The following is a 15,540-nucleotide window of genomic DNA, read 5'->3' as shown; positions in this document are numbered from 1 at the left end:
CCCTGCTGTGCTCTATGTACAAGCAGTAGTAGTAGTACAGCAGGGCCGGTCACATGACGAAGAGTCGTGTTGTCATGAAGAGACTGTGCCACTAGACTTCCGGTCCCCCGCCAGCGCTAAAAAAATCTATTAAAACCTCATAATCAGCGTGACGGGGGACCAGAATGTATATTATTGAGTGTACTTACATACTGCAGTGAGTACACTGATAATAATTTTTGGTCCCCACATAACCCCTTTAAGACATATCTTTAAAAGATAAGATGTGTGAGTTTTATAGATACTAAATTAAAAAGCTAATTTTGTGGCTTATTTTCATCACACAGACATACATATTTCTTGTTGGACTCTTTTCTTTTTAGGCACATCAGCTTGCCAACATGCAGCAACAAGCCACCAATGGTAGCCAAATGATGAATACCAGTACCAACAATGAAGAGGAAGATGACGATGAAGATGACTATGATTATGACTATGAATCTCTTTCGGATGGTAAGCATTTGTACTTCTACTTCTTTATAGTGCTTAATTTGGAGGATACCTTTACCTTCCATAGACCTTTTCCCAGGTATTTTTGTGCTTACCAATCCAGGTGACACATAAATAGACATCATATGCTTGTAATTGACATGGTTTGCCCTGTAACTCATAGTCCACATCCATCATAATGGCTGTCGACTTCGGCACATAGAATTTTTCTAAGCATCCTGTAAAAATTTTTCTAAACTCTTTAACGACTCACTTGACAAAATAGGCACTTTTTAAAAAAATATACATCATCAATACGTCGTATCAATGCTTCTAATATCCAGGCTTTTCTACTGGGAGTTTATTACTTTATAACTAAGCTGTTTAATGGTTGATTTTTATGAACAAATCCACGTTATTTTGTTTATTATTAACCATCAAAAACTAGTAGTAGTCATTTATATCCACACTACTTTTACGTGATTTTTTTCCCTACTCTTTTCTTTTGAACTGCGACACAAGGTGGGAAAATGTACACAACCCGTATGAAGGTCGCATCACACTATTTGAGTTACAGAACGCACTTGCGAGCTTACAGCTTAAGTTGTCATCTAACACTGGCATTAAACCTGCTTGCTGTCAAGCAATATAAACCTGTAATATAAATGTGTGTGAGTGTTACTGCATTCTGAATCTGATACTCTTCTCTTTATAAGCTTGAGTTATAGATGATTATTTGATTGCATTGATTTATTACTAATATACTAATGGGCCTGCATGGATCCCCTCCTCTTCTAGTGTATACTTCCATATTACATATTTAATCAGTAGCATCTTTATTTCTTATTTTTTTCTGTATAATATTCAATGATAATTGCTGGTATTGCCTGTTAATTCAACATTTCCTTTTCTGATTGCCTGTTTGACTCTCTTCCTGTAGCTGATGGCCTTAATGCTTCCCCTGCGCCTAACAGCCAGGAAGGTAAAAGCCATGTGAATGGATGTTCTAACTGCATGGATTTATACAACTCCTCTTGTGTTAATTAACCAAGTGCTCAGTTTACAGAAAGCTTTGTGTGTACGTGTTCACAGTGTTAGTGATCATTATTCTTTTTATACATAATGCATTTTGCAGTGTATGCTTTGCTACACAGTGTGGCTACCACAATATCTTCTGGATGTGGTCACTATGTTTTGCTCGCACAATGCATGCTATATTTATAGTCAAATATATACTGCCTTACAATAAATGGATTTATCAAGTTTAACTTCCTAAGTTGTTGTGCTTTGCTGTAGGAATCTTCGTTAATAGACATTCCCATAGATTTTTTTTCCCCAATTTCCAAGTATCAAGCTCCTAATAAATAAATAAATAAATATACATACATACATACACACACACACACACACACACACACACACACACACTATATTTAGATGCTTGATTTAATCAAGTCGACCATATGTGTTATTTAAGGGTCAATGCTGGTAAAGTGTACCTCCAGTGAATTACAAAAGAAACACTTTATAGTTCTCTTCAATCCTTATGTGCATTACCTTTGTGGAGCCTTTCCATTCCTTTTTTCGGAGCTCCCTAACAGGAAGTTTTCATAATTGTCTGCCATGTTAAAGATACAATGCAACTGCAACTCGGTCACAGTCCCTGTTTCTACAAACCTGTTCACGCACAATACACTTGCCACTCCTCCCCTCACCCCTGTAAGGCCTCATGCACAGGACTGTAGTGGTGTGCATGGCTGTGATTCGCGGCTCATGTCACCCTAATTTCTATGAGCCTGGACCGCAAAACACGGGCATAATAAGACATGTCCGTTATTTTTGCGGTCCAGGCTCCTGGGCAATGCACGGACCATGGAAACCACGGTCGTGTGCATGGGCCCATTGAAATGAAATTGGGCCGCAATTCACCGGCAGATTTGCGGGTGAATTGCTGCCGCAAAAATACGTTTGTGTGAATGGGGCCTTAGTGCACTACTACGACATTGCCTGAATCAGTGCACAGGCTGCTGTTATCACAGGGCTTTATTAGCAAGTTCCCTCTACAGACACACTAACAGCTTGTAAATGAAGTGCATAAAGCTAATAAACTGCATAGAGCACTCCATTTTGAATGTACACACTGAGGTGGATGTCTGAAGAGATTTTAAGTGGATCGCTGGAGATACTTTAAATACCAGACAAAACATGTGTATGGAAATCTTTACTTGCAAGCAGGCAGTCATAGACTCCTTCATTACTTCGTGAACTATAGCTGTCAGCCTCCTGTATGCAGATATGTCAAAGCCTTGCAGACTGCCTTTTTATATGTTCTATGTAGATTGCCTTATCTGTACACCATCAGACTGTCTGGTGCTTTAAATAGAATCTGTCAATAGTTTATTAATGCCCTATCTCCTAACTAATCTAATAGGCGCTATGGTGCTGATAATTACAGTGTAATTTTTTTTCAAAAAACATTTATGATTTGCCCAGCAACACAGTGATCATATAGTATACAGCTTCCATTCCCGACTGTGTTTTCAACTGGTGATACCTCCGGCCGTTTCACAGCTAGAACTGGTGTCCTATAAAAGATTAGAATCTCATCTGTCATATGCCACCAGAACCACTGTTCTAGGTGGTCCACAGCCGGGGATATGGCTATTTGAAGTGATCTCCCTTCCCTCCAGCCTCAGTCTCTCACACTGTGTGCAGCAGCTTCATGCTGATTGGACAGCGTCAGAGGCTGTGCGGTAGCTCCACCTCAGGGGAATCGCTGGTGTTGACACCCGATTGTCTAGTATAGCCTCATTATATTATTTAGAAAAAAGCTCATAACTTTTAAAATAATAAACTTTTTGGGACACAATTTTTACTAGCATTGTCAGTGTAACAGCGCTTATTAGATTACCTAAGAGTTTGTGCATTACTAAATTAGTGACGGATCCTCTTTAATGTCAATCAACCAATTAATATCATTTGAAAAGATAGGTGTCTGGTCAATGCTTGCTTTATATACATGTTCCCATGTGTGACCCCCTGTTTGAGTTCAGAAATGAGGCAGCATATAATAGCTGCAATGTAATGATGGCTAGAGTACGTTGGTGTTGCCCCTCTCACCTGCATATTGATCTCATTGCAGATAATATACTCGATGATCGTCCTGAAACAAAACCATGTAATGATAAACTGCAGTTTGAATATAACGAGGAAGCTCCTAAGAGAATCAAGAAGACTGATGGCAGCATCATTGGCAACAAAGGAAAGGTAGTTGTTTCTATCTGAATTAGTAATGCTGGGTTCATATGGTGCATTTTGTTGTGTTGGTAGATAAACTCCCATGTCTCTCAATGGGAGTTCATCAACAACAACAAAAAAAAAAAGAAGCTAAAAACACAACAAAAATGCACTATGTGAACGCTTCCTAAGGGCTCATTCAGAAGAGCGTAAAACTCGTCCGTGTGCTGTGTATGAAAATCACGCGCAGTACACGGACCCATTGATTTCAATGGGGCCATTCACACATGCGGGAGTTTTCACACCGCGTCTGTCCGTTGCGTGAAATTCACTGCATGTCCTGTGCGTTTTTCACGCACCTATGCGCCCATTGAAGTCAATATGTGCGTGAAAATCACGCACAGCACATGGATGCAAATCTGTGTGCTGTGCATGATTTGCGCATCAATTCCATTGAAAAAAATAATTTGCTTTTTGAGTACGTGAAAAACACATGCCACTCGCAAAGCACAGATGCAATAACGCAACGCACACAGACCAGATTTACACGCGTACTTTACGCACGTAAATCTGTCACGCTCGTGTGAATTTAGCCTAAATGTAAATGGGATAAAAAAGGTAATTTACAAGCATTAGAAAAATAGCAGTCTGTATGTTCCCGCATCAGTGTAGACCATTTGTAGTTACAGGTGAGCTCAAGTGGACTCCTCCGGAGTAATACCATAAATGTTATCATTTGACATGAGGCATAGGTATATTTATTGTTTTGTACAGGTCTATGATATGGAACTGGATGAAGAGTTTTATCTCCCTCAAAACAAGAAAGAAAGTAGACAAATTGCCCCAGAACTATCAGACCTTATCATCTATTGCCAAGCTGTGAAGTTTCCTGGTAAGTTTAATAATCTGTCTTGTCGTTCCTTGGCAGGTTTTCTGCTGCCTGCAGTGTAGTTTGTCCCGCTCTTGGCCAAATCAATAAATATTTGCTCTGAAAATCTTCTTTTGAAGTGTTTAAAGCGTTGGACAATTAGTTTAGATTAGATTCACATTCCAAGTACAAATATTCATAAAAGATATCCAAAAGATTGTGTTTGTATAGACACACACATAAATACTATTTAACCCCTTGAAGACCAGACCAATTTGAGTTCTTTCATTTTCGTTTTTGCCTCCCCGTGTTCCAAAAGCCATAACTTTACTATTTCTTCGTCAACATAGCCATATGAGGTCTTGTTTTTTGCGGGACAAGTTGTAGTTTTTCATGGCACCATGTATTGTACCCCATAATGTACTGGTAATCTGGGAAAAAATATTTGTGGAGTGAAATGGGCAAAAAACAGAGATGACACCATTTTTTGGGGGGTTTTGTTTTAACGGCGTCCATCAGGCGGTAAAAACAACATATTCACCTTATTCTACAAGGTGATACGATTACGGCGATACCAAATGTATATGTTTTGTTTTATGTTTTACCACTTTTAAAAAAAGAAAACTATTTGCTGAAAAAAATAAATGTTTTGTGTCGCCGTATTCTGAGAGCCATAACTTTTTTATTTTTCCATCAATTTAGAGGTGTGAGGGCTTACATTTTGCGGGATAAGCTGTAGTTTTCACTGATACCATTTTGGGGTAAATGTGACTTTTTGATCACTTTTTGTCCCATTTTTTTGGAGAGCTAAGGTGAGCAAAAAAACGTATATTTTTATATATATATATTTTTTTTACGGAGTTCAACAACACCAAATTGTGATAATTCTGACTTTTACGGTTTTCGGCGGTACCAGTTATGTTAACTTTTCTTTTTTTAACATTGCTTTAGGGAGAAAATTAGAAAAGGTTTTTTTTTTTTTACTTTTCATGTTTTATTTTTTTTGGAACATTACAAAAATCTTTATTTAACTGTTTTTACTTTTTTTTAATCAGTCCCCCTAGGGGACTTGAAGCAGCGATCATTGGATCGCTTGCATGATATACTGCAATACTAAGGTATTCCAGTATATCGTGAGTCTGACAGTCTCCTTTGAAGCCCTGCCAGATCCCGTCTCGGGGGGAGCACAATGCCGTGTTCGAGGGGGGCGCCCCCCTGATTCTAACAATTTAAATGCTGCGGTTGCGATTGACCGCGGCATTTAAGTTGTTAAACGGGCGGAATCAGAGTGATCTTTGATTCCGCCCATTGCAGTGAGGTGTCGGCTGTATAACACAGCTGTCACCCGCTGAGTATGGAGTGAGCTCAGCTAATTAGCCCGCTCCATACTTCCCCTAAACGGCTGCTGCGTACCAGTACGTGACATGTCGTTAAGGGGTTAACTACTTCATGACCTTGATATATTTGCCCTTTTACCACCAGACACTATATACACACTTTTGCCACTTGTATATTGAATTTTGTACCAGGCTTGTTAAAGCATTCCCCTCCAGCCACTTTAGCTAATAACATCTGTTTTGGGAAAAGCTGGATAAAAACGAAGTATTACTGCAATTACAGATTGCTCAGCTTTTCAAGGCTTCTGAATAGCAAACCATTCACTACAGGTTATTTCACATTACTCAGATCAAAACAATAAAATGGTAGGCAACCCAGTATGTGGTCTCCTACTACATCTCCGAGTAAATGGCAGATCATTGATAATCCTTTAAAAATGAAAGATTGGCAGTCTGTGAAGTCTCTAAGATTCCAGATGGACTGCTCCTTGTGGTCTGATCAGTCTGGGAGAAGCATAATAGAAGAAAATATAGGAATATGCACACATTGCATGCTAGAAAGTGCAGTCACAGTGATAGCACCTCATAGTGGCGTGGAAATATAGAGCTGTGTCAGTTTGCAGTAGGCCCTGTTCACATACAGGAGCAGAACAAGGGAATGCCGGACGGAACTGTTCGGATGCACCAGCGATGGAACCCATTGACTCGAGGTGTCCGTTGATTTACCGCAAAAACAATAGTGCACTGCTATGGTTTCCCCTAAACAGGCCCTAAGTTCACCTGATGTTCTCCTTATTCATCAGTGAGATCAGTTCATACACAGATCAATACAATACAGTAATCGGGCAAACAAGCGTTATATAAATGCTCATTCCCGATCATTGCCATGTCAACTGATCGGATCTTTTATGCAGCCAATAAAATGGTTGCTGGTCGACTGTAAATCTCCCTGTTTAAATGGAAATGTGCTGCCGACATGATGTAAGTGCATGGGGACGGATGATCGTAGTAACAATCGATCGTCCCCAAACATTACCGATTATTGCTCCATGTGACTGGAGCAAACGATGTGCTGTATATCGACCTGTCCTAAAGGACCTTTATATGCATACTGCTGTGTACATTATGAATATAGTTTTTCTTTATAACTACAATAAAAAATGTATTCCATCTGATTTCAGTTCCAGGGCTATGACTTCGGTGTCTAGTGTAATAACTGGAACACTTCAAGATTGTTTTATGTGAATAGCCACATAAAAACATAAAAAAACAACACTTAAAAATAAATAAGTTCATAATATAAACTTGATTTTAATAATAGTTTTTCTTTTATAAAGAAACATTTCCTTTAAATACACTTTAAAAAGTTGATGTTTATTTAACAGTATTGAAGAGGGTCAAATAGACTGGTTCATTATGTACTTTTGTTTTCGTTTTTTATTTACAATTTGACATTGTGATCTTTATTTCTGACTGAACGATTACACAAGGAATGGTTGATTTAAAAAAAATGGAAATTGAGAACTAAAATATACCCTTTACTAGTTCAGATAAAATACATTGCGCTACTTTTGGTTTTACTATGATTTCCTTAAAGTTCAGTAGTGATGATTTTTTACAAATGTTCCCATGTGTTCATTAATCTGGACTTCCATGCTTGAGAGTCATTTTAACATCACCCTTTTGTTCACTGTAGTCTGCTGAAAATTGTCTATTTGTCTTGGACTGCTGAAGATGTAAACTACATTTAGAAGATATGGATGGGAGATTAGTGATGTAGTGTAGAGCAGGACAAGCTGAATCAGTTCCATAAAACATACTTTGCAAAGGCCATGGAAAATGTCGTGCCCTCTTGGTCTGCTTGTTTGGTTCATTAGTCTTAATTTTATGGGAACAGGCCTTTCAACATTAAACCCATGTGGATCTGGCAGAGGAAAGGACAGAAGAGGCAGGAAGTCCATTTTTGGCAACAATCCTGGTAGAACAAGCCCTGGGGAACCAACAACACTGGCCAAAACATCTGGAAAAGGTAATATATGTATATTCCATTCTGACTTAATAATTGGACTTCTGATGTATCCCATAATATATGGAGTTTTCTTATCATACTCAGTTATCAATTCCTTGCAATGCCTGCAGGTTATTTTTTTAATATTTATTTCCATAAGATGATTTTAATAACCGACTATATTGCCTGCAGGCACAACCGAAACGCGTCAGAGCTGGGAGGAGCCATGTTCCACCCCTTTTAACCCAAGCACTTCATTAAGCGCCATAATTCGGACACCGAGGTGCTATCACATCTCGTCACTGAATGAAAATGCTGCCAAGCGCCTGTGCAGACGGTATTCCCAGAAGCTGATTCAGCACACTTCATATCAGTTACTGAGAACATATCCAGCTGCTACACGCATTGACTCTTCCAATCCTCATCCGCTTCTTTTCTGGCTTCATGGAATACAATTGGTTGCACTCAACTATCAAACTGATGGTAAGTAGGCAGTACGTTGATGTATGTGTTACTATATGTGAGTAAAAACTCTTATCAGGTCTGCAGGTGGCTGCGGGTGGTAGTTCAATATGCACATGGACATCGTGTATGCTCCTTTAACTGATGGTCATGACCGTCATAGCAAACTGACTGTATAGGGGTCTAAATGACTCCACCCTCATTGGGTATATCCTACTCACGTGAAAGTAGAATTTATAGAAACATTATACATATTAACTGTACACACATTAGCATTTGTAAAAGTCTGCTTTATTATTCTGCTCTTATTTTCATGTTTCTTGTTTTACGAAGTATAAAACTACATCTGTGGCAAAGGATTTTCTTGCTAGCGGGTTTGCACACTGCACAGTATTAGATCAATATTTCTATCTTCGTATATTTTGGCATTGGGTTTAAGAAGATTTTGCTATTTGGGAAACATTCATGAACGACAGAATCCTCTTAAACGCTGTCAAATATTGTTCTAACACATCTCTATATCTACAGAGGAGACCCAGAAAATTGCTGTATTGTAGAAGTCCACAGCTCTAAAAAAAAAATAAATATATATATATATATAGATATATAGATAGATAGATAGATATCTATATATGTATATATATATATATATAATCAGTTTTCAGGACCTCCCAAATATTTCCCATACAATCTCTGTTACTGGAATTTTAGTGAATGATTGTGATATGACGGTATATAAGGTATACTTTACAAGGTACATTTATATTATATAGCCTTGTTAAATCTTATAAATGAAAAGTTCTCATGTTTGTTTTTTGTGGCCTTCTTCCAAGTGGCCTAGTGATGTCAGAATCTCAATCTGAGGTAGAATTACTCTTTTTCCCATGCTTTTTTTTTTTCTTCTTCATATTATTTATGCATTCATGGCACGTGATCTGTGCCTCTAGTATATGGCTAACCTCTGTATATGTTCACATCTGGATTATCATCTGTGTCAATGGTGGAGTTGAGCTTTGATCCTCATTCTTGAAATTCTCTGTGAACTAGAACTGTTCTCACTGCTTGTTTTGTCAGACATGGTTTCACTGTTCTTTTCTTTTTAACCTAAACTTTACTCTTCTTGCACCCAACAAGTGCCTGTCTCATTTCCTTGTTATAAAGCCTCTTAGCCTGACCTATAAACATATCACATTGCTGCTCCGAAGGTGTTTTTATTTGAAATGGTAGTATTTTACAGGAACTTAAATGTACATCAAGCTTGAAGATTGGGTGGGGGGGGGTTAGTATTTATAGAGAACAATCCAGATGTAGTGTACGTTTTCCACTTAGTATACCTAAAGGGTTAATAGCAATAAAATATTAGTAAACAAATTTGCCGTGCTATTGATTTTCCTGTGTGACAGAAGTGAGACTGTGGATCATCGATGAGACTGAATTGTTGATGTCGGGCTGAGTCCTTTTGCTCAGCTTATAAATCATCCAGAATGCTTCCATTGTCCATTTGCTACATCTAGTCACATACAATTGTTTGACAGGCTCAAAGTGTACCTCCGGTTTTAGAAGGGAAGCCATGACGCGACAAACCCGTTTTCTGACAGATCCAAACAGACACTGACGGCCCCATTGACTTTAATGGGGGTCTGTTGAGATTCCGGTATTCTGACATGAATATCGCTGCACACTGTGCTATTCTTGCTGTCAAAACTACTGGAACGCTTGACAGGAACCTTGACGGAGCCCTCAAACTCACATGTGAACAGTCTTATATGCCACATGCAACTTTATTATCAAAAAATTTCAGATACTCAATTTTGCTGTTTTTCACTAGAATTGTTATAGGCAATGTTGATAATAATAATAATAATATTATTATTAATAATAATAACTGTTGCTTACGCCATGTTCAAATGATGCAGATAAACCCCCAGCAAAATCCACTCTGTAGGCCTCATGCACACGAACGTATTTTTTTCCTTAAATACGGGTCCTTGGTCACACGTATTCGACCCGTATTGCACCAGTATTTACGGACCTGTGCCCGTAAATACGGGCAATAAGGCACGTTTTCGCCGTAAAATTGCACTGCACTAATCAGCAGCCCCTTCTCTCTATCAGTGCAGGATAGAGAGAAGGGACAGCCCTTTCCGCAGTAAAAGTAAAAGAAATTCATACTTACCCGGCCGTTGTCTTGGTGACGCGTCCCTCTTTCGACATCCAGCCCGACCCCCTGGATGACGCAGCAGTCCATGTGACCGCTGCAGCCTGTGATTGGCCTGTAATTGGCTGCAGCGGTCACATGGGCTGAAACGTCATCCCGGGAGGCCGAACTGGAGGAAGAAGCAGGGAGTTCTGGGTAAGTATGAACGTTTTTTGTTTTTTTTTACACGTTGATCTATATCGTGATCGGTAGTCACTGTCCAGGGTGCTGAAAGAGTTACTGCCGATTGTTTAACTCTTTCAGCACCCTGGACAGTGACTATTTACTGACGTCGCCTAGCAACGCTCCCATAATTACGGGTGCACACACGTAGTCACCTGTAATTACGGGAGCCCCATAGACTTCTATGGGCTGCCCGTGCCGTAATTACGGCCTGAAATAGGACATGTTCTATATTTTTTAACGGCACGGCACCTTCCCGTAAGCAAACGGGGAGGTACCCGTGGCCAATAGAAGTCCATGGGCCCGTAATTACGGCTCGTGATTACGGGCATTTTTACGTTCGTGTGCATAGGGCCTCAATCTGAACGCAGGTACATGTATTCCACCCAACAGTACAATCAATGCATTTTCTGCAGGAAAAAAAAAAAATCTTCTAGGAAAAGGGCATGTTGAGAATTTCAGTCTCTGCACAAAGCACTAAAATATGCATACTATTTTTTTTTATTTTACTTTTTTTTAAAACAGCAAGTGATTATTTTTCATGCAAATATTCGATGTAGAGTTGTGGAAATTATTAAAAGGTATTGCCCTTGTCCTCTTTATATATATATATATAGTCAGTATATTCTTGTGTGAACACACACACACACACGCACACGCACACGCACACACACACACTGCAGTTTTGGTGGAAAAAAATGGACAGAATCCACAGCGCTGAACCCGAGTGTGGGTGCACGCCTCAACAGGACCCGCTCCACAGTCCCTTGGATTAGGCACAAACAATAGAAAGGTCCTGCTTGAGAAAGGTCCTGCTGCACTGAAACGTTGCACGGGTGAATAAAGCCATTTTTATTTTGGAAGTGCTGCCCCTCTGTCTATTGTTTATGACCTACATTTAGTCTCACCTTGTACAATTAATCAAGACTGATCCAGCACCAAGGTTATAAAACGTGTTCTTATGGGAACTAAATATTATGGTTATCCAGTGATCACATACACTTGGCAGGTTGCAGTCACTGTTGAATTGTTCAGTCACGCTAAAACCAGCGGTAGCAAATGGCACGCGTGCAGAAAATGACCCAATTTAGTTTATAACCATACCGAAGAAAAAAAGCTAGAGCGTAACGTCCAAATATATAAGAATATATCAATTTTTATTTTTAGAAAATAACATATAATTAAAAACACTTCATAAGAAGACTCTAGTACCAATACCGTGATACATCAAACAGCACAGGACAGTATTCCTGTGCGAAACGCGCGTTGGGGTCTTTCTGTGGACCATCCAGCACGGACACTGTGGTTTATCAGTACACAATCCACTTGGATGAGATACTTTATATATCTAACTGTGTGGGTAGCATTTATGTTCTTGCCCTTTATACCATTCTAATACGTAATACTGTCCTGTGCTGTTTGATGTATCACGGTATTGGTACTAGAGTCTTCTTATGAAGTGTTTTTAATTGTATGTTATTTTCTAAAAATAAAAATTGATATATTCTTATATATTTTGACGTTACGCTCTAGCTTTTTTTTTTTTTTTTTTTTTCTTCGGTATGGTTCAATAACTATGGAGCAGTCTATCTGATACATTATGGGGGGAAGTTGGTCTCTTAAACTTTACCTAGCCTGTAACCAATATACGCTTGGAGTCTATGTATCTTTAGTTTATAACCACCAGACTGTCAGAATAGCTCCTTGTGCTGCTGTTCTGTTTAACTCTTTAATGGTCTGATTTTTGGGGGTCTGACTTTTGGACACTGCACATCTTGTTAATTTTAAAACAATTGGTGGCATTAGATAGTCCACCAATTATTTAAAAACACAAATTACAGATTAAAACCTCTCATTTACATGAACATATTTTCCATCAAATCTGGCCTATATTCATCCGCTTTGTAGATGAAAAGCTCCCATTCAAGTCTATGGAGACAGCTGGATTTCCGATTGTTTACAAATAGACCAGGTTCACACAAGGCAAACAGAAACAGTAGTAAAATAGTTGAGAACCAGTGGGGTGTGTGATATGGGAGCAGGCACTGGGCAAATATAGAGCTTTTGGGGGGGGGGGGGGGGTTGGCTGTGAACCTGTAGGGTATTGTTCTCACATGGCAGACACACAGCAGATTTTCCTGTCTGAATTTGTGGGCGGAAAATCTGCAGCACATTACAGTAGCAACAATGTGGATAGGATTTTAACAAATCTCATTCACACGCTGCGGAAATTGGCCCGCGGTGCAGATTTTAGAATCCGCCACATGCTAATTATTGGTGGATTTTTCTTCACCGTGCTAATATACTCGTACAGTGCTCTCCCTCTCTTCAGAAGTGATAAAATAAATAAACAGTGGAGTGGCAAACACTAGTCCTCCCCTATGTTACATCTGCTGTACATTTGCTTTTGGTAACAGTCAAACATACTATTATTTGAGGAGTAATCGGTGTCAACAAAAAAGTAACTACAGGTTCATGTAGTGTTGTATTAAAAAGGGCACGTGAATAATGTGAGACATAATTTGTGTTTAATAAATCCAGTGACCCATGACTTGAAAACACTGTTTTCTCTTCCAGATCTCTCCCTACAATTGAATGCTGCCATGTTTGAGGCAAATGGCGGGTGCGGTTATGTTTTAAAGCCACCAGTATTATGGGACAAGGGCTGCCCGATGCACCAGTCATTCTCACCACTCGACCGCGAGCTAGAAAGCATGGAACCAGCAATATACTCACTATCCGTAAGAATATACACTCTATACAGGGACCGTTTTAAACCAGGGTTCATACACCCTCACGTATGAAACTGCTGACATGATACTGTAACAAAACACTTCTGTGACTCAACCTTTCCTGCTCTAAACACTTCACACACAGCTTAGTCTGCCTAAATAGTGGCCATAAATTTATAGACTTGAATCTATACATTGTGCTTGGAGAGAATGATGTTTTTACTACATGAGTTTCTCTGTAATTATTTTGCTCTCTTAAGTATTTTCCTCTAGTAACTTTCACTCACTGTTGATATTACTGTCAAGGAGAGATTTAGCACAAACCCCAATCCTTCCCATTGACCGCAATGTGCTAAATGCCGAACACCAACAAAAACTGCAGACCTATGCAAATTTACCTGATTAATAAAACCAAAGGCAATATTAAGTTATACTTAGCACATTTGTAAAAAAAATAAAAATATATATATATTTATTTATATATAAACATAATTGTGGACATGAAATCTAACAACGCCTTACACCTATTGTGATCTTTTGTGAAATTCAGTAAAATTATAGATTTCTCTTAGATACATGCAGGGATGGATTCTTCCAAATCTTATTTCTGTTTTCATTTGAGATTTAATGTACATATTAATTTCTTTATTTGTGAATGGAACATGTAGGATTCTATGGGTTTGGCAGATTCTTTTTTTTTTAATTATTATTACTATTGTTATAAGTTCATTGTAATTGTTTGTTACACTCATGAAAGCTTTTTAACCTATGATTGTAATGTTATTCAATAATATTTCTTTCAATAATAAATTCACATTAATTTTTAAGAGTCACAATAAAGCCAACCCTTTTTTGTACTATGTGTGATCGCAGTGGATCCGGCTTCTGAAATCTCCAGCAATTGGTTATCACCACCAGGGAAAGTTGCAGCTAGCCAAACATTTTCCAATGGGCAAGGATTGTCCTGATAGGACAAACCACTTAAGCCACTCAAATGCTGACATCCACTGCTTGATCTGAACATGATTGGTGTCCAATATGATTACCCAGATGGGTGGCCATAATTGAGCACTGACCAAAATGAAGAATTGCTTAATCCCCGCTATAGCGGAATTTCTATATAGTCTTCGTAAATGGACTCCTTTTATAGTCTTGTGCTTTTTATTGTAATATTACTCCTTTCTGACTTCTTATATAATTTTCTAGTAGCCAAGTACATTTTCTATGATATATAAATAACTCTATAAACTTCTCCAGAGCTCCAAATCCCCTACATAGACATAGATTTAAAAGAGAACATGCTGTCTACCTGGGGCCACCACTAGAGGGCTCTTACTGCATACTGTTTATACATTTAGCTTAATAACAAAACTGTATACAGTAAGTTCTTCGGCTCCCCCTGGTGGCAGCTGCAGGAGATTTGAAGCTCGGTATCAGAGGAACATAGTTTTGCAACAGAAAATCAACACATAATCTTGGACCTAAAAATGACATGACAATAGGTGTGATGGAGTGGTAAGGGGGAGATTCATATTAAGGCCTACTAATGGCTGTCATAAAATATTCTTTATTTATACCTACTATTATTTACATATAGATTCATACACATATAAGTGCAATATATTAAATTACATTTATGTTTCTGCTTTCTATAAACCAGTTAATGGAGACTAGAACTTATGAGACGATCTTCACAGAACAGCATCGCTGTTCTTCATCTATATTAGGTAGTATACACCTTCAACATGCTGTAAATCTAAATCTCTGCATGTCTTACAGATTGTCTCAGGACAGAATGTCTGTCCAAGTAACAGTACTGGAAGTCCGTGCATTGAAATTGATGTGCTTGGGATGCCAGTGGACAGCTGTCACTTCAGAACTAAACCAATCCACCGCAATACTTTAAACCCAATGTGGAATGAACAGTTTATGTTTCGCGTCTACTTTGAAGACCTTGTATTTCTTCGATTTGCTGTAGTTGAAAACAACAGTTCAGCTGTTACTGCCCAAAGAATTATTCCTCTTAAAGTCCTGAAGAGAGGTAATCT

At 38.6% G+C, this 15,540-nt stretch overlaps 1 protein-coding gene across 5 annotated transcripts in view; it reads left to right on the top strand.

Moving 5' to 3' along the window:
* The window catches only part of PLCE1 (phospholipase C epsilon 1), a 218,087-nt gene that overhangs the window by 186,260 nt on the left and 16,287 nt on the right, over positions 1 to 15,540 (top strand). For 4 of the 5 annotated variants that reach the window (XM_075841415.1, XM_075841418.1, XM_075841414.1 and 1 more), the window contains exons 20-27: positions 363 to 492; positions 1,409 to 1,450; positions 3,611 to 3,735; positions 4,480 to 4,597; positions 7,808 to 7,939; positions 8,111 to 8,401; positions 13,338 to 13,501; positions 15,272 to 15,533. In XM_075841415.1, coding sequence (XP_075697530.1) covers positions 363 to 492; positions 1,409 to 1,450; positions 3,611 to 3,735; positions 4,480 to 4,597; positions 7,808 to 7,939; positions 8,111 to 8,401; positions 13,338 to 13,501; positions 15,272 to 15,533 — 1,264 coding nt within the window. The remainder of the gene's footprint in view (positions 1 to 362; positions 493 to 1,408; positions 1,451 to 3,610; positions 3,736 to 4,479; positions 4,598 to 7,807; positions 7,940 to 8,110; positions 8,402 to 13,337; positions 13,502 to 15,271; positions 15,534 to 15,540) is intronic. The other variant, XM_075841419.1, reaches the window with a different exon arrangement.

Source organism: Rhinoderma darwinii, chromosome 11 (genome assembly GCF_050947455.1).
Source record: "Rhinoderma darwinii isolate aRhiDar2 chromosome 11, aRhiDar2.hap1, whole genome shotgun sequence".
In the NCBI taxonomy this organism is placed as follows: domain Eukaryota; kingdom Metazoa; phylum Chordata; class Amphibia; order Anura; family Rhinodermatidae; genus Rhinoderma; species Rhinoderma darwinii.
Note: the sequence above shows the minus strand (reverse complement) of the source record. Positions and strands in the feature narration are given on the sequence as shown.